The following is a 23194-nucleotide window of genomic DNA, read 5'->3' as shown; positions in this document are numbered from 1 at the left end:
AACAGGTTGGCAAATGCCAACCTAGAGAGCTTCAGGTGCTAGTTTCCTTACAGGTGAAAGAGGCAGCCCAAGTTCTAAAAGCTCTGTCAGGAAGACATCAAATGCAAATTTGGACTGAGATGACCAGTCAAGCCAAATTTCACCACCTTCCCTCTCGTTTGGAAAGAGAACTCAACTACTGCGCAGGAGGGTTGTTACACCATTGTGCAAATATGAGGACACACCTCAAAGACCTCCCACTACAAGGAGCATAACTGGCCAGTGGCCTCAGGGCTGTCGTCTGGAATCCATCCCCGTATTCTCTCAGAGGCTACTACCACTGCCAAAGTACAGCAGGGATACTAAAGCAAGCCCCTGATGGCTGACTTTGTTGATGCCTTGGTTGCCTGTCTGTCTAGCAGACTAGAACACATCCTTTTCATTTGGAACATAACTTGAATCATGGTCTGATGGTTCAGCCTTTTTCAGCTCCCTTCCTAATGCTTTTATGCAGACATTCTCCCTAAAAATATCCTTGCATTTTACTCCCATCTTGACATCTGCTTCTCAGAGGGCCAGACTAACATATCATTTATTCATTCAAGAAATACTTTTTGAGTGACTACACTATTCCTGGCACTTTGTCCTAGACACTGGGGAGGTGGTACAGGACCGAGATGGCCCCCATGGTCATAAGCCTCCCTCCCAGGGTCATAAACTGTTTCCCTTTCTTCGGCTCTTACTGTGTGTTGGGCACTGAGGCAAGAGCACATCACATGACTACTCTCATTTGCTTTTCACAACAACCCCAAAGGAGGTATTATTCTTGTTTCATGGGTAAGGAAACTGAGATCGATAAAGATGAAGTTGCCAGCAGCTTCCCTGATGGGGGCAGCTTTGGACTCCAAAATTCATGTTTTTAACAATTAAGCTATGTTCTCTCTCTCCCATTTGGGTCACAGCTCTGAGCACTTTTCTTCTGGCAATGATTGCATACCCACATAGTTGATTTTCCAAAGCCTAACTTCATTTATTCACTTTAAGTTTATGAAGGTCAGGAAAATCACTTCTAGAAGAGGGAAACAGTACTTCAGGGCATTCACAGTCCTATACTATTCCAGAGTCAGTTAATGATGATATTGTTTAACTCATGTAGAAGAGGTTTCTCACATAGTGTGAGTTTCTAACTCATCTTCATCTATTACAAAGAAGATGGAAGAGGACAGACAAATCCCTTGGCTTCTCTCCTTTTTATCCTGGTCCCAGCTCAACTCTGGCAGACTGATGGAAGGTGGTTACATCCAACCAAGGCTTTTCTCAGAGGCCAGCCAGGCCTGCTAGAGGGTCAGCCATGCTAACCCATGTGCCAACTCTTCCAAATACTGACACAAACTCGTACCATGATCTCCAAGGTCAGCTATGGTGTCTTCTGTACTTGACTCAAGTGGGCCAAGGTCCACGGAAGGAATGGGCTGAGACTCAGACAGGTTCTCTGAAGTCAGGTCATCAAATTCCTTGGGAAGATAATTAACAGTTTGTGAGAAGCTGATAGAAGGAGACAGCATTACCACAAATGAAACAATATCGTTTAGAAGACTATTTGGAAATAAAAATCTGTCAAATCCTCTCCCTTAAACATGATACCACTTTCAAATTTCAGAAAGACAGCTTCGGAGAAGAGAAGCAGCCTCGAACCAACTCAGCAGGTGACCTTAACCTTCCATGGCACCAGTTTCAGGGCCATGACTACCTAGGGTGAGGCAGGAGGTACAATGAAGGAGGTACTCATTTTCCGGCTCATGTAAAAGCAGGAGTGATCAGCTGCTAAGAACAATTACCCCTGCAGTTCTGCAGCCAGGGTCTCACCCCCACCTCCCCCTAGTCCAGCCCTGCTCAGGTTCCTCATCTCAGAAGTGGAGCTGTTGGCTTGGATGACTTCCAAGTTTTCATCTAGTTTTAACAGTGCTATGTTTCTGTGAATTCCAGTTTCCTAATGAAAGAGATCTAAGAGGCCACATGAAAGAACTCACACTGCAAAAAAAAGTAAAAAAATTTCTCAAATATATCAGTAGGTATTTCAATAGATCATTTTGCTTTTTCTTCTTCTTCTTTTTTTTTTTTCTGTTGTATATGTGTGTGTTTGCAACCTAGTGCTAATTCCGAACTGACCTATTTTTCCTTGATAAGTGGCTTTCATGGAGAACAAGTCCAAGAGTGTCTTCTATTAAAAACAGAAGGAAAAGCTCAAACTCATTTTAATGAATAAGTGAAACAAAGCCATGCCACTCTGTGGCACAGCATTTGTGAAAATACATTCATCAAATATTTTTAGGACATCCAGTTTTTTGTACTGTATAATTGCTGTAGGAAGTGAAATTAATTTCAAATTTCAAAGGATCACCGATGGCACAAAGGCAACTTTAAGAACAAAGAAGAGAGATTGCATGAAGTGTGTTTTCACTTCTACTTCAGAAATGACTAGGAAATAAGAATTTGGACCGTCAATTGACTTTGATTTGTTGAGGTTCTCTTTGAAGAGAACAGCTAGAATTGTTATAATTGCTTCTCTTAGAAAGGATTTGTTCTGATCTTTGATCCTCTTTACTATTTTGTATATGGAGACCTGATCAGTTATACACTTCTCACAGAAACCTAGTTTTGGCACCATCACAACTGTAAGTCCCACAGGATAAAAGAAAGACCGGGCTTATTGAGTTTATTATGGAATTCGGTTGTTTTTAAGCTACCATCCTTTAAAGAAATGATGCCTAACATGATTCCACCTTCAATTATGCATCCAGATTCAAAGCCCAAATTCAGCCAAGCAGAAAATGCCTGCCAAAATAAAAGGTCCTGTTAGGGTCTGGGAAAGAAAACAAGTCATTCTCCTAAATGCCTCAAATAATTTTTATAACATGTTTAAGAAATGACACTGCCAGCCCATTTTCTCCCCTAACTCTGATTTTATCTCATATGACTGCTTCTAAAATATAAAGCACTTTTGCAACAGCTGGCAAGAGAGAAGGAAGAAGGAACAGAGAACAGAGTCCCAGTGAAATCGGAAAGAAATGAAATCATAAATTCATATACAAGCAGAGACAGGAGCCTTATCCTCTTTCTTCCTTTTCTCCTCTTCACGTTTTTTAGTTTCTTGCATCTGATTAATCCTATTTCTTTCTTACATTTTATTTCCTCTTTACCAGCTCACTGATGCCTTTTCTTAAGATGTTTAAAACCCTTCTGTCCCTCTGCAAAGTGTTCAGCTTCCCACTTTCTCTCTCTCCTTTGTTCTTTGAATATCATTAAACCTGCCCCACTCTGTGCCTGTGAATATGATTAACTGTCTTTCTTCCCTGCCTAGCCTCTCTTTTCATTCTCCTCCTGGGGTGAACAAGAAAGCCCCAGGTCACTTTTCCTTTACTTCCGTTCCCATGAAAAGCTTTTTTCCTAAAGAGTCTATAAGAAAGTCTGTTAATCGGTGGCTTTTCCCGATCTTCCTTCTTCTCAAGGTGAATGGCTTTCAAGAGCCTCAATTTCTGTCCATTATTAATCAGAGCATGGTCCTGGATGAGCAGGCTCAGAATCACCAGGGAGCTTGTTAAAAAATTCAGCATCCCAAGCCCCACCCCAGACCAACCAAATCAGAATCTGCCTTTTAACAAAACCAATAGGTGATCTGGGTGAATTTTGAAGTTTGAGAAGCATTGCTGTAAGCCATAAGAATTCAGAGAACAGCCAGTCGATTGTGGACCGTGAGGTCAAAAAGGATTTTCCTAAAGAGAAAGTGACATCTGAAAGTGAGAAGGTGGGATGCTAACGAGGGGCCAGCGGGAAGTGGCTGATATAATTGCATAAAATAGGGCAAGATACCTGGGAGGCTGCGGGGGGGCGGAGGCAGGGTACATTGTTGAGCAACCCTGTCTGCAATACTGAACCAGCGAGAAGGTACCATCTCCAAGAGCAAAGCATCTCCCTTCACCAGGTTCTATGAGTGGGAATGATCTCATCTTCCATGTCTCTGGGACCCACAACAGATCCCACAACTGGCTTTACTTAATGGCTTACTTACTTTACTTACTTACTTTACTTAATGGCTTTACTTTTCTCTTAAGCAGAGAGGGGGGCAAGTGGGACTGAGTGTCTTCACATTATCTGCTAAAGGGTCCAAGAAAGAGATACTCCTAAGGTCAGAGAAGGTGGAACCCCTGCATCTGGTCCAACTTTGGGTTTTCAGAAATCGACAACACTCAACCACTAAATAACTGAGAAATGTGGATTACCTCTCAGATGGGGGCAGAGAACAAGTGGCCCTAAGCTCTGCCTGGCTGACAAAGAGCTTTGCTGGGGCCCCTGAAATGCCCCAGGGTTTGAGCCTCTCTGATCACTGAGCCACAGCAGAATGAGTGTCCCCAGACTGCAGAGATCAGCCCCACAGCCTTAGGGGGTTTGGTTCTTCCCACCAAAGAAAAAGAATCTCCCTCAGATGCAGAGCTCTCCAGTGAATGAACAACCAGAATTTGAGACAATGTTCTCCATAAAAATGACTCCTTCCCATGTTGCTTTTACCAGAAGAGCTAGGAAGTTGGGGTTGATATCTATTGTCCAGATACGATCCTGAAGAAATACTTTCTTAAGTATCAGAACCTACACGAAGGCCATAAGATGTCTTTAACCATTAGAGAAAATGGTATTTGCTATTCAGGGGCTTGTGATACTGAGGATATGATTCAGGGTCCATTTCATGTGACTCTGCAACCCTACTTATTATTGAACATCTAAAGTAATTATTCAGAGTTTAAAAGGAGTTATTAAACACAATGCATAATGATATAGATGGGAGACAGAAATAAAAGGGAAAGAATAAAAAATAAGATGGAAAGAGAACAAGGGATTAAGAGGTGATGCAAAAATATCATGGCTGAAATTCAAAATTAGATATACACACATTTGCTCTGCAAAGTCACAATTTTACTCATCAATTGTTCATTCCATGCTGATTGAGTTTTCTTGTACACAGTAGGCACTTGATGTTTTGGATGAATCTATTGATCCATCTCTAAGTACAGCTGCTCTAAATTAGTGTCATCACTCACCCTTGGCCTATATGCTAAAATGAACCCCAGTACCTCTAACCGGAATTGGGCAAAGTTGATCTGGTTGCTCTTTTTCCCTGCTCTGTCCCTTCTCCTACCTGACTGGCCACATGAATGTGATGAATTTGAAGCAATTAAAGGTTTGATGTAACATTTAAAACACGAGAGCCACTTACATGGAGTACACCAACAGTTAGCCGCTCCGAGTTCCGAGATCTCAACTCCTTCATTCGTTTGTTATTTTCTTCATATTTTTCTTCTGCAAACTTTCTGCAAATTTAGAGTGAGTGTAGAAAAACAGCTGCATTTGCTAAAGCCACAACTATATTATGCAGGTAAGTGTGATTCCCTGCCTCAACAGGCAAACTGGGCTGTTGAGAAGCCAGGCCAATGAGTCTCTCTCTCATCAGGGTAAATGCAGCATAGCACCCACTGGATTCTCTTTTAAAGCACACACAATGATGCTCTGGCTCCTTCTCCATCCTTAGAATCCCTAAAATGTACCGCTGAAATTCAAAATTAGATATATATACACCTTTGTCATATGGCAGCTTCAAGAATAAAGTTATTTAGGTTTTATAAAACAAAATATTAGCTTGTCTATACTTCTCAGTTTCTAATTTCTGGGGATAACATTTCTTTGAGGCAGGGGTCCCTGAACATTCCAGAAAAATTCCCAGTTTCAATCAGATGATTAAACTAGGGATTCACACATATTAAAAACACAGAATTCTTATCATGTCAGATTTCTCATGAGGATCTGTGGGACTCCGTGGCAAAAGAAGACAGTCTGGACCCCTGTGCTTTCTCTGTGATGGCAGGGCTGTTTGTTCCCAACACCCAGACTGTGCCCCACATGTATTAATAACTCAATCACTGCTCTCAGGATGAATAAGCCCGCAAACAAGGAGAAGAAAGTTAGATTTCCTAGAATTTATGCAAGGAACTTGAGAACCACTGTGAAGGGGAATTTTTCTCCAGCTCATTTTGTCTCATCTAGTATAGAAGAGGTAAATGTTACAGACCTGTTACTAAACTGGAAGAAAGATTTCAGTTCTTGTGATTACTGGTGTGCTAATTTAAATTTAGTTTGAAAAGTCACTGAAGAGCCCTGTAAGTCAAATTTTGTTTATAAAGTGGGTACATTACATCCCTTCTGACAATAGAGTCGTTTTCTAGCTAAAACACATGACTGTGCTCAAATTTTAGAAAAAAATGATTTAAAACAATCCCATGCAACTCATTCATAAAATTAAGACAGAACTTTATTTATAACCATTGACTTTAAATAAGAAACATACTGAATGTCATGCGGAAGATCTATGACTGTGTATAAAAAAGTTTTAATATGAAATATAATTTGTAATGTGCATGTACATTATTAAATTGCCTTTTTGATCTGTTCCTATCAGAGATTTAATTTTCCTTTTAGCCTCAAACAATGACAAGAGACATGGTACCCTAGAAATACTGCCATTCTCAAAGCCTTAGAAATAGATCCAGGACTGTTAATTGATAGAATAACTCAAGCAATTTATGTAAATATATTTTCTCAGTCAAACCCACACTCAGTGGTGCAGTGGTTTGCAGAAACCAAATTGTACTGGTTCCTAAGAGCAGACTGTGTATGTATCTTCCAACTGAACATTTGATGATGCCACACTGGTAGCTTGAAATTGGCCATTGCAGGAATATTTACACCTCCCAGCCCCACACCCCCAGAGGTGGTGGTTGTTAAACATTTACCAGCACACGACCGCCCATGGTGCACTTCGACAGAAATCTTTTTCCACACTGATTAAAGAAAGCATGTGTTAAAGGGAAAGAAGTAGTCTCACAGATTCTCACTTCGTTCTAAATGATATGCACTGTAAGTGCAAGAATACCTCCAAAGCCTTTTTCGGATATGTTACCAAGGTCACAAAATGAACAGATTTGAGTTTCAGGTCTTTTCTGTCTCCTTACTTCTTAGCTGGGGCTTCTAAGCTACCAAAAAGTTGACAGAGAAAGGAGAAAAATTAGGATATCCTACCAACGGAAAAATCTTTGAGAAACTGGGAGTCTAGGGCTCTTTGGAATCTCCCTCTTTTCCTGTAAATACTTGAATTAGCAGTGATATCGTCCACCAGCAGAGGCGCCCAGAGCATAGGTTTTCAAATGGCTTCACTTGACGGAGCAGAGCTGTGTCAGGACTGCTTTCTAAAGCCAACAATTGCCTGCGGTATATTCTTCTCCCCAAACACCCGCTAGGTCTCCTGGCAGAGGGGTACAGCAAACATCTGGAGAGCGAGGACACAGAGGGAAGCCACTCTTCTCACCCTCTCACCGGGGTATATTTAGGACGTATCAGCAGCAACAAGGCTTCATTTGGCCGCTGACTCTATATTTTCATCATTAATAACCTCCCTGACAGTCTTTCTTTGCACAGAAGACCGAAAGCCTGACAGTAATAATGGCTGGCAACCGATAACTATCTATGGCTGAAGAACCATCTTTTGAGGGGACAAGTAAGTGAAGACACAAAGAAATATATAATGCCCATGTGCATTTTGCTTTCCTATTTTGGCTGTGGCTTTTCTTCAGTCAATTCCTTTGGAGCCCTGGGAAGTGGCCAGAGCACGGGTACCCCAAGGAAAAGCAGCTTACTTCAGCTTCCGGGCCTTCTCATCAGCTGCCTGGAGCTTCCTCAGCCGCATCCTTTCTCTTGGTGTCATTTTCTGTACTTCAGACAGCGCCTGCAGAGTCTGCAGGTGGATCTTTTTTTGCCTATAAATAATAAAGATTCCCCACATGCAACTCATCCCAAACATGCTCAGAAAAATTAAACAAATATTTTACAGAAGTATCATTACACTACTGATGGGGAAAGCATCTCGAGACAGGCCAGGCAAAAACTAATAAACTCAGGGTGGGTAATGAGCCAACCAGGACTATGGTTAATTAGTAATATTCTTCAAATTAGACTTTTGTTTAAAAACAAATTATGTACTTTCTAAATTTCTGCTATTTCATGGCCTATGACTGGTTTTCATAATGTAAGACAAATTAGAATCTTAGCCATCAAAGAGTAAATGTACTGGTGCTAATTCAACCCTGTAGATAGGATTTAATCTTTGGAATCAGGCAGGGTTTGAACCCCATCTCTACCCCCTCATTAGCTCTGTAGCCTTGGGCAAGTTACTGAACCTCTCTGAAGCTCCATTTTCTCATCTGTAAAGAATAGGATTTAGTATTATATGAAACGATGTGTGTACAGTGTCTGATACATCAAAGTAGCCCAAATGGTAGTATTGTAATAGTTAAATTTTGTTGAATATGTTGAATGGTAGTATTGTAATAGTTAAATTTTGTTGAATATGTTGTATATTCTATGCTTCCTACAGCAGGTAAGCATGGCACAGAGGTTATCACACAGGTTAATAACATTCTCTGGGTTTGAATCCTAGCTCCCATGTTACATGTATATGCCCTTGTGCAAGTTATTTAACCTCCATATGATTATTAAAATAATAATAATAATAATAGATAATAATAGTACCTAATTCATAGGGTTTTTGTGAATTTAAATGAGTTATTTCATGTAAAATGCTTATACCAGAGCCAAGCACCCCACAAAATGTTAGTTAAAATTGTTATTTAGGAGCTTCTTTCTCCAGTTAAAGAAACGTGCTTACATTACTCGTGTGTTGAAACGTCTGCAACCATATTCTCAAGGACATTCATTTCTGTGCCTGACTCGGTTAGGGCCCAATACTGTGGAATGTCTTTTGCACTCAGCTCCCTCATTACAGAATCCTAGGAGAGGTCTCCATTTCATTTCATTCCCACTCTAATCTTTTTAATTTTGTATTAATTGTGTAACAGTAATGACCATTTGTAGGCAGCTCTCATCCCTCTGGAAAACCGTCCACAGACTCCAGGGGAGATACGATTTTCTGGAATATACATCCCTTATTTTGTAAAAGCAAACAAAGCTCCTTGAAACACAGTCATAGATTGAGAAAAAAAGTGACAATTTGAAATCAATATTTCATAATGTGGAAGACCATACAAAGGATCAGCCTGTGGCACACTTTAATTGTAAGCACTGTCAGGTAAACAGTGTCACATCTGCAGTACAAAACGGTAGTTAAAATTAGCATAGTATTTTCCTACTTTCACACCTCAGTTTAAAATAAAACAAAATCAGAATTCCAGGCATTCTTGAAAGAATAATTAGCAACCTAAGAAAATTAGGTGATAGGAGCATACCTCAAACATTAGGCCCTGACGTGCAGGGTATTTTAAGTGGAGAGCATGCATTAAATGAAAACTATCTTTGATGAACGAGTTTTTTCTGTTTGAATGTGAAATTGGAAAACAAACACAGTGCACCTGAGAAAGCGCTGGACTGAGTGTCAGAGAAGCACATTTATGTTATTTGGTCTTGACTAGGCTGAAGAGGGCTATTGTTCTCACCTACTGCCTTCCACAGCTCTGGGGAGGGGCTGCCATTCTCATGGGGTCTTTATAAAATGACATAGAGTTCCTCAGCAAATTATAGATTTGGTCTTTATATAACCCCTTGAGTTGTGCAGTCCACAACTGCACAGCTATACATGGCTGTTCTGAAGTCACTAAGTATTCTTGAACGGTATAGCACAGAAATTTTGATTAAGGTAGGAGAGAGACGTTACGTCAAGAAATAATTATGTTTATGAAAAAGACATTTTCTAGTTCATATGTATATCTCAGGGAAGTAAATTTTGGCTTATTTCTTATTGTCCTAAGGACTTCACAGTGTTGTCTTCTCAATAGATACTCTGCCAGTTCCTGTTAAACAACATGTGAAAACCATTTATGCTTAATATGGAAGGCTCACTAGCATAACTATCACTAAATGTTTGAGATATTAATTTCTCTGCATACTTACAAGGCAACTGCAGAGCTACCCTGCAGATCTGTAAGCTGTGCAGTTGTTTAAAACTTTTATAATCTCAATTTGCTACCACCTGGGGCAAAGGGGCTTTGGAATGCCAAGTTACTGAAGCTCCTTAATTTCTTGGCAAGACTTCAGTGAATTCTAGGATACTCTGTGCAGTCAGCTTAGCACTAATAGATTTTTAAAGACAAATGCATTTAACATTATGCTCAATGGGCTTTTTAAAAACAAAGCAATTTACTTACATGGCATTAATTATCTGAGCAGCCTCCTTCTGACAATTCAAATTCTTGTCTTCCAGAGTCATTTCTGAGTATCTACACATCAGGTGCTGGAAAAAAGAACAACCCTGATGCATTTTATATACTCCAATTCAGAAATGAAAGGGCAGCGAACTACCAGGGGCCTTTTCTGATGTGCAGTGTTATTGACCATACCTGAAAGTTTGAAAACAAAACCCACTGGTAACTACTTTTCTTAGATAAATAAGATACCAAACGTTGCAGGGTAGCTTATGCTGCAAAGTCTTGGGTGGGGGGGTTGGTTGCAGGCTCCAGCTTCATCTGGCACTCACTACCTATTCTCTCACTCCCTGCTACCCACCACAGGCAGGCCTCTCCTCAGCTCCAAGAACAAACAAGACCTCCTCAATTTGCTTCTTTGGGCACTGGACAGTGTCCCCACTCCCAAGGCCAGGACTAGGCTGAGACAAGCAAGACACTCGCCTCAGGTGCAAAACTGAAAGGGCACCAAAAGACTCAGTAACCAAGGGAAGTCATTTTTAATGCAATATTATAAAAAACCAAAATGAATACCAAAAAGCCATGGAGAATACAACATGAAACGTTTAAATCTTGCCACTTGCAATAACATGGATGACTCTAGAGGGTATAACGCTAGGTGAAAAAAGTCAGTCAGAGGAAGACAAATACCATGCAATCTCACTCATATGTGGAATTTAAGAAACAAAACAAATGGACAAATGAAAAAAGAGACAGAAAAACAACAAATAAAAAACAAAACAAAAACAGACTCAAATACTGAGAACGAACTGAAGATTGCCAGGCAGGTGAGGGGATGGGTGAAATAGGGGGAGGGAATTAAGACTGCACTTAAGGAGCACTTCGTCAGGCATACTGTAAGGACCTATTTAGCCAGAGACTTCCATCAAGGTTAAAACAATAACATTGTTTAACCCTTAAACTATCCCTGCTCCCCTTCCCCCAGGGCACTTACTTAAAAACAAGTCCCAGAAACCAGCCCCAGGTAACAAAGCTCAAATACAAGGGTGGGTCAGGCCAGGTGGAGACATCTGATCAGTGGGGGGCAAAAACTGTCTCCCTAGTTACCAAGAAGTATGGGCCCCGCCCTTTGGGCACCTTTTGGGTGCCAGTTCTGACCAAGGTGATAGGCTGGTTCAAATGTCTACTAGGGTAAATTGTAATTCAATTGGTCACCTAGCATGACTGTGCAGCTTTCTCCGTGTGTTACAGTTTCATTGGTCAGCTGTGTGTGGCCAGGCCCAACCGCATGGCCTTTGCCCTGTAAGAGGGGAGGCCCTGGCCGGTCGGTTTGGTTCTTGATGCTTGGCGTGAAATAAAGCTTTGCTTGACCTTCGCTTTATATCAGTCTCACTCCTTTAATCACTGACCCATTTTGGGGGGGGGGCATAACACATACAATTGATGAATTGCCTTAATGTACACCTGAAACTAACATAACTGCTAACTGATTACAAAAAGAAAATAAAAGTTTAAATAAAGACAGAAAACAAAGATAAAGACAGGATCCAACCCTGAACCTGTACCATTCTACTACCTCACTTCCATCACCCTAATCCTAGCCTTGTTGGATGCTGCCTGTGAACCTTTGATATTTTGTTACCGGGGATTTTTAGCATTAATTTGGATGCTAAAATGTTTAATTTTTTAAACATTGCACTAAAATGATATTTATCCTGATTACTGAGTTTTTGGTGTCCACTCTAATTGTGCCCCAGGGCAAATGCCTCACTTGCATCATCCTAGTCCCAGCCGATCTCCTTGGATTCCTTTTAACTTTTTTTTTTGGTCTGCTCACAGCCCACTCAATGTGATTTTGATCCCAACAGTTGGCACCTAGGTGTCTTTTCAAAGGCCTGCCCTTGAGCTAGTGGAGCTGGCTTTGCATAGTGAAAGTTACACACCAAGAGAACTCAGTACCAAGGGACTTTTGGCACTTTCCTTCCTGTCCTGCTTATTACCCCACTTCCTCAGGGGCTTCTCCAGAGGGCACATTGTTGCCTAAGACCCCTCCCCTCTTTGTCTCCATCTAGAAACATAACCTGATTCAGGCCTTTATCCCAGCTAATTCTCTGTGGTTCCAACCCTCTTGCAGGCTCCTTACGTGTCTCGCTGCTTCCCACCATCTCACTGGTAGAGAACCCTTACCTACTCTTTCTTTGACCACCAAAGACATTATTCCCTTCCCTTATTTTATAGCGTCCTGCCTAGTGCTCCTGATAATGTGTAATTAGTCTTTCTTGGGTACTGAGACTTCTCACTAGCAGCCAAGCTGCAAAAGGACAGGAGCCATAGCTGTTCCTTTCCTTTCAGCACTCCAGCATCAGCACTGTGCTCAGCACTCCACTGATGGAGACGCACCAAGTCAGCATCCTTGTTTCCTGCCAACTTTGAACTGGATGCAGAGAAAAGGTGTGACCATCTTTGAAGGTGAATGACTGCTTTATGGGTCTACTTAAAACTGTCATAAAATTCAAGGAAATTTGCCTGAGGTAATTGTAAAAGCCTAAAAACAAACAAACAAACCCTCCAAGAAGTACCCTTTGCTTTTTTTCTTACCACGAGAGGTAGATTATTCGCAACAAAATTTCTAATCTACAGGAAAACAAACTTACCTAATCAATGAAAGTATGATTAAGATATATAAGAAAGGAGGGTGTTGGGTCGGCGGTTCCGGGAATGCAAGAGGAACAACAGAAATGACCACCGGGGCCGCCATCTTCCAGTCCCCTCCCCATCCCCTTCCTTAACCCTAGACTCTCCCACCAAAAGGGTGTAGGCCCAGGTCACATCTCCATAGGTAACCAGATACCTATGCAGGAAACAGGAGTTATCAGGAGCCCTCACCCCATACCTTCTGATCACCAAATATGGATGTGAGCCCATGCTCTGCCTTGGCCCTATAAAAGACACCCCCCCAACTCCCTCCCAGTGTGACTTCCCCCACTCCACTTTCCGGAGTTGAGGAACCTCGCCCGAGGGTGCCCACCTTCTCCTGGCTCAACTTTCCTGGCTCCCCTTCTCGTAGGCCCTGAAACTTCACCGGAGAGTGTCTTTAATAAATCTTGCCTTGTGCCCACCTTGCTTGCTGTTATGTTTACTCACCTGCCAAACTTTACAGAGAGAAATAATAAAGACTCAGTGAAAACCCCAGATTTTACCTTATTAGTGATACATTCTTGTCCTAGCAGGGATACATTTACAAAGTATTGAGGTAAGATTTGTAAACCAAAAAGCTCTAAGGGCAGATGTTGAGTTTAGGCAGAAAATTACAACCCTAACTTCTCATATCTGGGGCTTTGGGGAATGGGAGCTCACATACCAGCTTTTGCAAAGAGATTGTCTGACTAATAATTTCCTTCAGCTTTTAAAAAAAAAATCTTTTTTCTCTCCTTTCTGACTGATTCTTAATGCATCTTATTCCCTCAGCCTATCTTCAAGTTCTCCAATGTATATAAATGCTAATACATGTTTCCCAGTATGCCTTTCATTTTAAATACCTGTAGTTGTTCATCAATGTAAGGGATTTTTAAAATTTCCATTGCAGATGGTCTCAGTGAAGGACTCTTGTTCAACATGCTGTAATGTTTAAGAAGAAAATTATTTTTCAAATGAACTAAGATATAAGTACAATTTAAAATTGCTTCTGTGGCAATATATTTATTTCCATACCGTTCCATGATGGCATTCAGTTCTCTTGGATATCTCTTGGGGAGAGAAGGCGTGTCACCTTCAACGATTTTTAAAACAATGGACAAGAAATTGGAGCCAGTGAATGCATGATTCATGCAGCACATCTCATATAAAATGCATGCCAGAGACCTAAAGACAAAGTCAAAGAATTTAAATAAGGAACAAATGTCCTATTTTAAATCTGATCACTGTACAAAACCTCAGATGTGTCATGTCATTGCTTATGAGACACTAATATACCCTTTGATTGTTTAAAATCTTCAGTTCTATACTTTTTTCCCCATTTAGATACACATTTAATAATTAAAGAGGGAAAAATGAAAAAAAAAACCTACAAAATATAAGTCTGAATGACCACTTCTTTGTCAGAGCAGAAACAAAACAACAGGAATATGTCTGCACACAGGAAGGAAAATAAACATTTGATCAATGTAGTAAGGAACCTCTATGAAGGAAAAATAAAACACAGCTAAATATTTTTCTAAAGCAGTTTTGTTAATACTAGATATGCAAAATAAAATTTTAATTTATTAGCCTAACCTTCAAATGTGTATCCAAGCATTTTGAAAAGGAAACTGGCATTCTTTATTAGTTTTCTGAATAGAATCCATTTGCAAGTAGGGTGGAAAAGCAGCTACTTGTAGCTCACATTAAAATGTATAATTCTCCCTTTGAGCGTATGAAGCAGAATATTAAAATTCTAGATCAGTCCAACACTGATTTGGATTAACCATGCAAATCAATAACCTCTAAACCAGCAGAATAATTTTTAAATAACTCAGCATCATTAAGAAAAGTAAGGGGGAAATTGCTGCCTGAACTAAGTATACTAAGAAAGAATAGTACTTCTATTAAATTAATGAATTATTTTAAATATTATGAGTACTATGAATTGTGTAACCAGCCAGATCTCCTTTTTCACGTTAGTTGCTTGAAAAATCAGAAATAAATTTAAAACCAAACTTGTGTAAGTTCTGTTTTAGGTAACTTTTAACACTGTCCTACTTTCTTATAAAAGGCAGTGCATGTATAAATAAATATATACATGAATACTATAATTTTTTTTTTATTTTTTTTTATTATTTTATTTTATTTATTTTTATTTCCAGCATAACAGTATTCATTATTTTTGCACCAAACCCCGTGCTCCATGCAATCCGTGCCCTCTATAATACCCACCACCTGGTACCCCAACCTCCCACCCCCCGTCCCTTCAAAACCCTCAGGGATAGAGTATTATGCCTCCATCAGAAAGGATGAATACCCAACTTTTGTAGCAACATGGACGGGACTGGAAGAGATTATGCTGAGTGAAATAAGTCAAGCAGAGAGAGTCAACTATCATATGGTTTCACTTATTTGTGGAGCATAACAAATAGCATGGAGGACATGGGGACTTAGAGTGGAGAAGGGAGTTGGGGGAAATTGGAAGGGGAGGTGAACCATGAGAGACTATGGACTCTGAAAAACAATGAATACTATAATTTTAACCATTTTGTGGGTATTATAAAAATGTGCACTGGTAAGAGAATTCTGGATATATACTGAATACAAAGAGATGTTTTTGTTTCAGTAAAGAACAACGACACTAAAAAATTCCAACTAATTGGTATTTTACATATTGTAAAGCACTTCCATACAAAACCCAACAGAACCTCAAAAGTTCACAGTGACATACAGCCACTCTATTTTTCCCATTTTATACAGAGGAAACTGGCTTTAAAAAAGTTAAATGGCTTGATCAAGGTCAAAGGTATTTTTCCTTCCAAAATTCTGGACTATTTTCATTACAGAATACTAGAAAGAAGGGGAATGTTAGGAGAAATCCCCTGATCATGACTTAAAAACACCAAGATCAATATAAATATTATAAATTATGAAAATTATTTGAAGCTTAATAAATTTTGTAACCATCTTTACAACTATTAATATGACTATTAACATGACGCAGCACATCTTTAGATTTCTATGCCAGAAAAGTTTCTTCAATAAATGTGAAATAAAGACTTTCTTTTTTAAGATTTTATTTATTTATTTGACAGAGTGAGAGACAGCAAGAGAGGGAACACAAGCAGTGGAAGTAGAAGAGGGAGAAGCAGGCTTCCCACCAAGCAGGGACTGTAAGGGCCTATTTAGCCAGAGAGATTCCATCCGGTTAAACAGTGATTTTGTTGTTTATACAGTAAAACTTAAACTGTCCCTGTCCTCCTTCTACCCAGGGGACTTACTTAAAAACAAGTAAACCAGTCCCAGGTAACAAAGCCCAAATACAAGTGTGGGTCAGACCAGGTGGAGGTATCCAATCAGTGGGGGCGCATACTGTCTACCTAGCTACCAAGGAGTATGGGCCCCACCCTCTGGGCACCTTTTGGGCACCAAATCTGACCAAGGTGATAGGCTAGCTTTCTCTGTGTGTTATAATCTCATTGGCCACCTGTGCATGGCCAGGCCCAACCACATGGCTTTTGCCCTTAAAAGCTTGTCTGTGAGGGGCACCTGGGTGGCTCAGTGGGTTAAGGCCTCTGCCTTCAGCTCAGGTCATGATCCCAGGGTCCTGGGATGGAGCCCCACATCGGGCTTTCTGCTAGGCAGGGAGCCTGCTTCCCTTCCTCTCTCTGCCTCTCTCTGCCTACTTGTGATCTCTCTCTCTGTCAAATAAATAAATAAAATCTTTAAAAAAAAAAAAAAAAAGCTAGTCTGTGAGGCAGAGAGAGGTCGCCTCTTTGCAAGAGACGGCCCTGGCCAGTCAGTTTGATTCTCGATGCTTGGTGTGAAATAAAGCTTTGCTTGACCTTCGCTTTGTATCAGTCTCACTCCTTTGATTACAGACCCAACAGGGACCCTGATGTGGGGCTTGATCCCAGGACCCTGGGATCATGACCTGAGCCAAAGGCAGCCGCTTAATGACTGAGCCACCTAAGTGCCCCAAATGAAGACATTTTTAGACAAGCAAAAATTGAGAGAAGTCATTGCCAGCAGGATAGCACTAAAAACAATCCTAAGAAGGAATTCTTCCACTTGAAGAAAATTGATCCAGGTAGAAAGAAGGAATGCAGGGAGGAACAAAGAACACTATGAAAAGTAATTCTGTAACTATGTATAAGCCAACATTAACTCTATAAAATGATACTAAATATATTGTGGAGTTTAAAATTATGGAGAATATAATTTTATGACAAAAATAAGGTGAAAGACATAAGGGGGTAAATGGAGTTAAAGTATTTAAGGTCCTAGGGCGCCTGGGTGGCTCAGTGGGTTAAGCCGCTGCCTTCGGCTCAGGTCATGATCTCAGGGTCCTGGGATCGAGTCCCGCATCGGGCTCTCTGCTCAGCAGGGAGCCTGTTTCCTCCTCTCTCTCTCTCTGCCTGCCTCTCTGCCTACTTGTGATCTCTCTCTGTCAAATAAATAAATAAAATCTTTAAAAAAAAAAAAAAGATTTATTTAAAAAAAAAAAAGTATTTAAGGTCCTAGCATTACTGGGAAAGTCGTAAAAGTAGTGACTTTCATTAAGTTTCATTATAATAAGGCAAGGATGTATGTTATAATTGCTATGGTTTTCACCAAAAGAATAGTAAAGTAATGTATACTGACAACTTTATAAGTAGTAAGCTACTAGAAAGAAAAGAGTCAAATAAAAATTTAAAATATAAACAAGAAAGGAGAAAAAAAGAAACAATAAATGGTATATACAGAAGACAAATCATAAGATGACAAAAACACAAATATAGCATAATTATATTAAATGTAAATGGATAATATGTCAATTAAAAGACTATCAGATTGGGTCAAAAATTATATACTGCTCTCAAAAGAAACCTTAAATATAAAACCACAGAACAGTTTATAGAAAGAGGTATATTGTGCAAATATTTATCAAAATATTGCTGGTTGTGGCTATACTAGCATCAGAGAAAACAGACTTAAAGGAAAGAACCCTTTCTAAATTAAGGTGGTAGACTAATAAAGAGCTCAAACAATGAAGAACACATAACAATTTTAAAATCCAATAACTGTGTATGTGTGTGTATATAAAGCAAAAATTGACAGAATTAAAAGAAAAATAGACAAATTCACAGTCATAATGAAAGACTTTAACATACCTCTTTCAATAGCTGAGAGAACAAGCAGAACAAAACTTCAACAAGAATAATTTAAACACAACTACCAGAATTGACATAATTGACATACTAACATAAATGCATCCAACAATGACAGAATTCAGATTCTTTTCAAGGGCACGAGGACCATTTTCCAAACTGACTATACTTAGGATCAAGGAAGCCTCAACAGACTTCAAAGATGGAAAACTTCAGAGCATATTTTCTTACCACAGTGAAATTAAGCTCGACTTATTAATAACAGAGAAAAAAAACTACAAAATTACCAACTATTTGAAAATTCAAAAATATACATCTAAATAACTCATAGGTCAAAAAAATTCCAACAAAATTAGAAAAATTTAAAACTGAATATTAATAAAGGTACAAAATATCAATACTTTGTAGCTAAAATAAATGATTATAGTAAAATTGAAGTATTAAATGCATACATTAACAAAGAAAAAAGCTTTACATCTATGATCTAAGTCAGCTTGGGAAGATAGAGAAAGAATAGCAAATCAAGCCAAATAAAGTTAAGGGAAAGAAATTTTTGAAAAGTAGAAATTAATGAAATAGGCACAGATACAAAATAAAAATAAAAGATTAATAGATTTAATAGAACTCCAGTGAGACTGATCAAGAAAACAAGAAGAAAAAACCACACAGATAAACAATAACAGAAGCAGAAAAGTATACAACACTATAGACTCCATTGTTATTAGAAAGTATTAAGATGACATAAATGTTTTTCCCCAGTAAATTTGAAAAATGGGATGGAATGAACAGTTGCTAAAAAATATACTTAAAAACTGATAATATAAATGATAATGTATAAAATCTGAATAGTCCTTTATCTATTATAAATAATAACAATAATTAATTTTAAAAACATTTGAAATAATAATTTAAAATAATAAAAATAATTGAAATATTAAATGATTAAAAAATATTTAAAATAATAACTTAAAAAAACTTTTTTTAAACTCCCCACAAAAAATGTCTCCAGGGTCAGATGGTTTTACTGGCAAATTCTTTCACATATTTTAGGAATAAAGAACACTAATCTTATTTAATCTCTTCATTTTAACAAGTCCACACAACTGTCATATAAAGTATAACAAGAATAATAGAGAGAAAGAAAATTACAGGCAATTTTTTATGAGCATAGATTCAAAAATTCCAAATACACACAAATATATGTATATTATAAATAGAATATGATGATATATTTAAAAGATAATAGGGGCACCTGGGTGGCTCAGTGGGTTAAAGCCTCTGCCTTTGGCTCAGGTCATGATCCCAGGGTCCTAGGGATCGAGCCCTACATGGAGCTCTCTGCTCAGCAAGGAGCCTGCTTCCTCCTCTCTCTGCCTACTTGTGATCGCTGTCTGTTAAATAAATAAATAAATAAATCTTTAAAAAATAAATAAATAAAAATAAAAAGATGATATATCACAACCAAGTAGATTTTATTAAATTCAATCAATGGCATATATCTCATAGATGAAAAGAGAAAAATTATACATAGATGCAAAAAAAGGCAGTGGATAAAATTCAAAACCCAGGGGCACCTGGGAGGCTCAGTTGGTTATGCTATTTTCGGCTCAGGTCATGATCTTGGAGTCCCAGGATCAAGTTCCACATCGGGCTTCCAGCTCTGAGGGGAGTCTGCTTCTCCTTCTGACCTTCTCCCTTCTCAAGCTTTCTCTCTTGCTCTCTGTTAAATAAATACAATCTTTTTAAAAAATTCAAAACCCATTTGTGTTTTTAAAGATTTTTATTTATTTATTTGTCAGAGAGACAGAGCACAAGCAGAGGAGGGGCAGAGGGAAAGGAGAAAGCAGGCTCCCAATTGAGCAAGGAGCCTGACGCAGGACACAGTCACAGGACTCTGGGATCATGACCAGAGTCAAAGGCAGATGCTTAACAGATACAATAGACACAGATATCTTCCCTTTGTGTTTTTGAAAGAAGAAACACAGGCATCTTCCCTTTGTGTTTTTGAAAGAAGAAAACTCTTAGCACACTGGGAATCGAAGGGAACTTCTTCAGTTATTTTTTAGAGCTATAAAATATATAGTAAATATTATTCTTATTGGAGACATATTGAAAGTTTATGCTTTTATTTTGAGATTGAGAGTAAGTATGTCTACTATCACCACTTCTATTCAATATTGTTTTAAAGGTGCTATTCAGAATAAGGGGAGAAAAAAATTTAAAAAAAATAAATATATGTATACATATAAGGAATATATATATAAAGATTATAAAAATATATTAAACTTTCATTAAGCATTTCAACATGGTTATGTATATTAAAGGTCATTTCAATAAGCCTGTGACAAACATTTAAAAAATGAAATGCAAAATATCACTTACACTAACATCATACAATGTCAAAGATGTAGAAATAAATCCAGTGAAAGATGTGCAAGACACTACACTGCAAACCACAGTACATCACTAAAACAAATTAAAGACCACCTAAAATAGGGGGTGGGGGTGAAGAGGGAGAGATCCACATAACTGACTGAAAGAGTCAACATAATGAAGATGACAAATTTTCCCAGAACAATCTATAGACTCAATGCAATACCAATCAAAATCTTAGCAGACTCTCTATAGGAATTGACAAGCTAATTCTAAAAGTTATGTAGAAATGCAAAGGGACAAAGATAGCCACGATAATTAAGAACAAATTTGGAGATTTTGTATTAACAAATAGCATGATTCTTTATAAACTTGCATTAATTATGAAAATGTGATATCAGCAAAGAAGAAAAAACAGACCAATGGAACAAAACACAGAACTCAAAAACAGATCCACACATATTCAATCATTTGATTAATGCAAAAACAACCTGTACTATATAGAGGGAAAAAAATGATCTTTTCGACAAGTTGTGCTGGGCCAATTGATACCCATATGGAAAATAAAGTATATGGACTCCTATCTCACACCATACACATGCACAAAAATCATCAATTTTCAATGAAAAATAACATCAAGCTTCTAAACGAAAACAGGAGAATATCTTCCTGATCTTGGGGTAGGCAAAGTCTTCCTAAACAAAATGTCAAGAACACTACCAGTAAGTTTATGGACTGATAAAACGAACTCCATCAAAATTATGAATTTCTATTCGTGAAAAAAAAAATCACTAAGAGGGTGAAAAGGAAGATACAGAGAGGGAGGAGGCATTTGCAATTCAAATATCCATCAAAGACTGGTATCCAAAACATGTAAAAAACGTAATTAATTAGAACTCCTACTAATTAATAAGAAAAAGGAGAAAATCCAATAGAAAAGTGGGCAAAAGACTTGAAGAGACACTAAATGGCCCCAAATCATGAGACATTTGACAGTATTGGTCATCAGAGAAATGCAAAGTAAAACCACAGTGAGTACCACTACACACTCATAAGAATGTGAAAGATGCTATCAAGTCAGTACTTGTTATACTATGAAAAAAGTTTTCTTAACAAAAAGAGAAGGAAGGGCTATTCATTAATAGTAAAATTTAATCATCAAACTAAACCAAATACTTTTATTTGTGTGGATACATGGAAAGTATTTGTGTGCTGTAAACTGCCCCAATATACTTAACTTATTTTCCCCAAAGAAGGGTCTAATTTGAACCTTGAGAATGTTTAAAATAGTAGAGCCACAAGGTCTACAAGATTTGCTAATTCTTAACTCTCATTGCATCAGTGAGAAAACCAAAGCTCAGAGAAAGAAAGTAATTTGCCCAGAAATGTGACGTTAGGTCAGCTTTTTGGTGTTGGTACTGTTCTCATTCAGTATTTTTAAAAAATGTTTTCTAAAAAATTTACGTTGACAACACCCTGCTATATAATCTAATGTACATTCAATAATTCGAACACTGAAAAAAAGGAACGAAACTCAGGTCCAAGGAGTAGAAAGACTTATCAATCCCTCAGCACCCACACACTGTCTTCTGAGGGTTTAATTCAGCTCCTGTGGGCTGAGTCTTCTTCAGGGCTTGGGTTAAAATCAGAACAAAGCCAGACAAACTCTCCTGGCTCTGACAGGTTGGAAGGGTTGAATGAGAGCAACAATTCTTGACATAGGACCTTTTGAGCTGTCCTGGAAGCAGACTATTATCTCCACCAATAATACAAATGATAATAATAATGGTAATAAGGAAAATACTAGCTGAAATTTTAATGGCGTTTACTATAAGCTAGGCCCTATTCTATATTTCTTACGTATATTAACTTATTTAATCATTCTATTCTCATAACAATCTTAACGAAGCAGACCATTCCTCAAATGAGGAAACCATTAAGTTTAGGTCAATTGTTAAGATTCCATATTGAGGAGTTGGGGGAGCTGGGATTGCAACACAGGTTGTCTGGTTCTAGAGACATAAACTGCATGCCATCTTGCTTCTCAGTGCTGAATCAATCAGAGCATTTCTGATTAACGATCCTTTTGAATTGGAAATGTCTAACCCTGATAGAAGACCTTCAGGCAGGGGCTGACTTTTCAAGCTTACTTTGGGTCCTACCCAGAACCATAAGCCACCTCCAAGGATCCCTGGGGCCTGAGACAAGCCATGCAGGGCATCAGACCATGGCAAATATAGAGCATACAAACAATGAGAACCTCTGTGGCAAAAGGAAGGTTGGCAAGTTTGGCCATTTTTTTTCTGTTGCTTGGCATAGAAAGGGGGTTAGTGGTCTATTAAGTACAAAGAGTTGATCACAAAGTCAAATCCTGCTTTTATGGAGACATAACCCTACCAAAGCCACATGTGATGGATGTATTAAAGTTACACAAAGATGTGAAGTTATCTGGCTAAAGGAGTATAGAACAATTAGATGCAGGGGCTAACTCAGTAATCAATTTTAATACAAGACTATTCTCTTTTTTGGAAATCATCTCGACTTCACTGAAGGCATACTGCTTTCCATTTACCTGTCTCATTTTGATCTAGTAAGATTTACTTGCACTTGAGCACATGGAAAAGACTTCATTTATCAGCCAGTGATTTATAGAAAGGGACCAGTTCTTGTCCTTGTGCACCCACCTGGAATGGGTATAATCTGATTAGAGATACCACCTGGCACTTCGGGTAAAAGATTTTTTATTATCCTATTACA

The 23194-nt window shown here is 38.5% G+C and overlaps 1 protein-coding gene across 4 annotated transcripts in view; it reads right to left on the bottom strand.

The window, feature by feature from the left end:
- Window positions 1-23194, bottom strand: part of NEK11 (NIMA related kinase 11) — a 258711-nt gene that overhangs the window by 142363 nt on the left and 93154 nt on the right. For 3 of the 4 annotated variants that reach the window (XM_032333018.1, XM_032333000.1, XM_032333007.1), the window contains exons 6-11: window positions 13947-14096; window positions 13775-13853; window positions 10239-10324; window positions 7719-7838; window positions 5249-5342; window positions 1379-1493 (exon numbers count right to left, since the gene is read on the bottom strand). In XM_032333018.1, the coding sequence (XP_032188909.1) occupies window positions 1379-1493; window positions 5249-5342; window positions 7719-7838; window positions 10239-10324; window positions 13775-13853; window positions 13947-14096 (644 nt within the window). Of the gene's footprint in view, window positions 1-1378; window positions 1494-5248; window positions 5343-7718; window positions 7839-10238; window positions 10343-13774; window positions 13854-13946; window positions 14097-23194 lie in introns of all 4 variants that reach the window. The other variant, XM_032332991.1, reaches the window with a different exon arrangement.

This window comes from Mustela erminea, chromosome 1, assembly GCF_009829155.1.
Source record: "Mustela erminea isolate mMusErm1 chromosome 1, mMusErm1.Pri, whole genome shotgun sequence".
Classification (NCBI taxonomy): Eukaryota; Metazoa; Chordata; class Mammalia; order Carnivora; family Mustelidae; genus Mustela; species Mustela erminea.
Note: the sequence above shows the minus strand (reverse complement) of the source record. Positions and strands in the feature narration are given on the sequence as shown.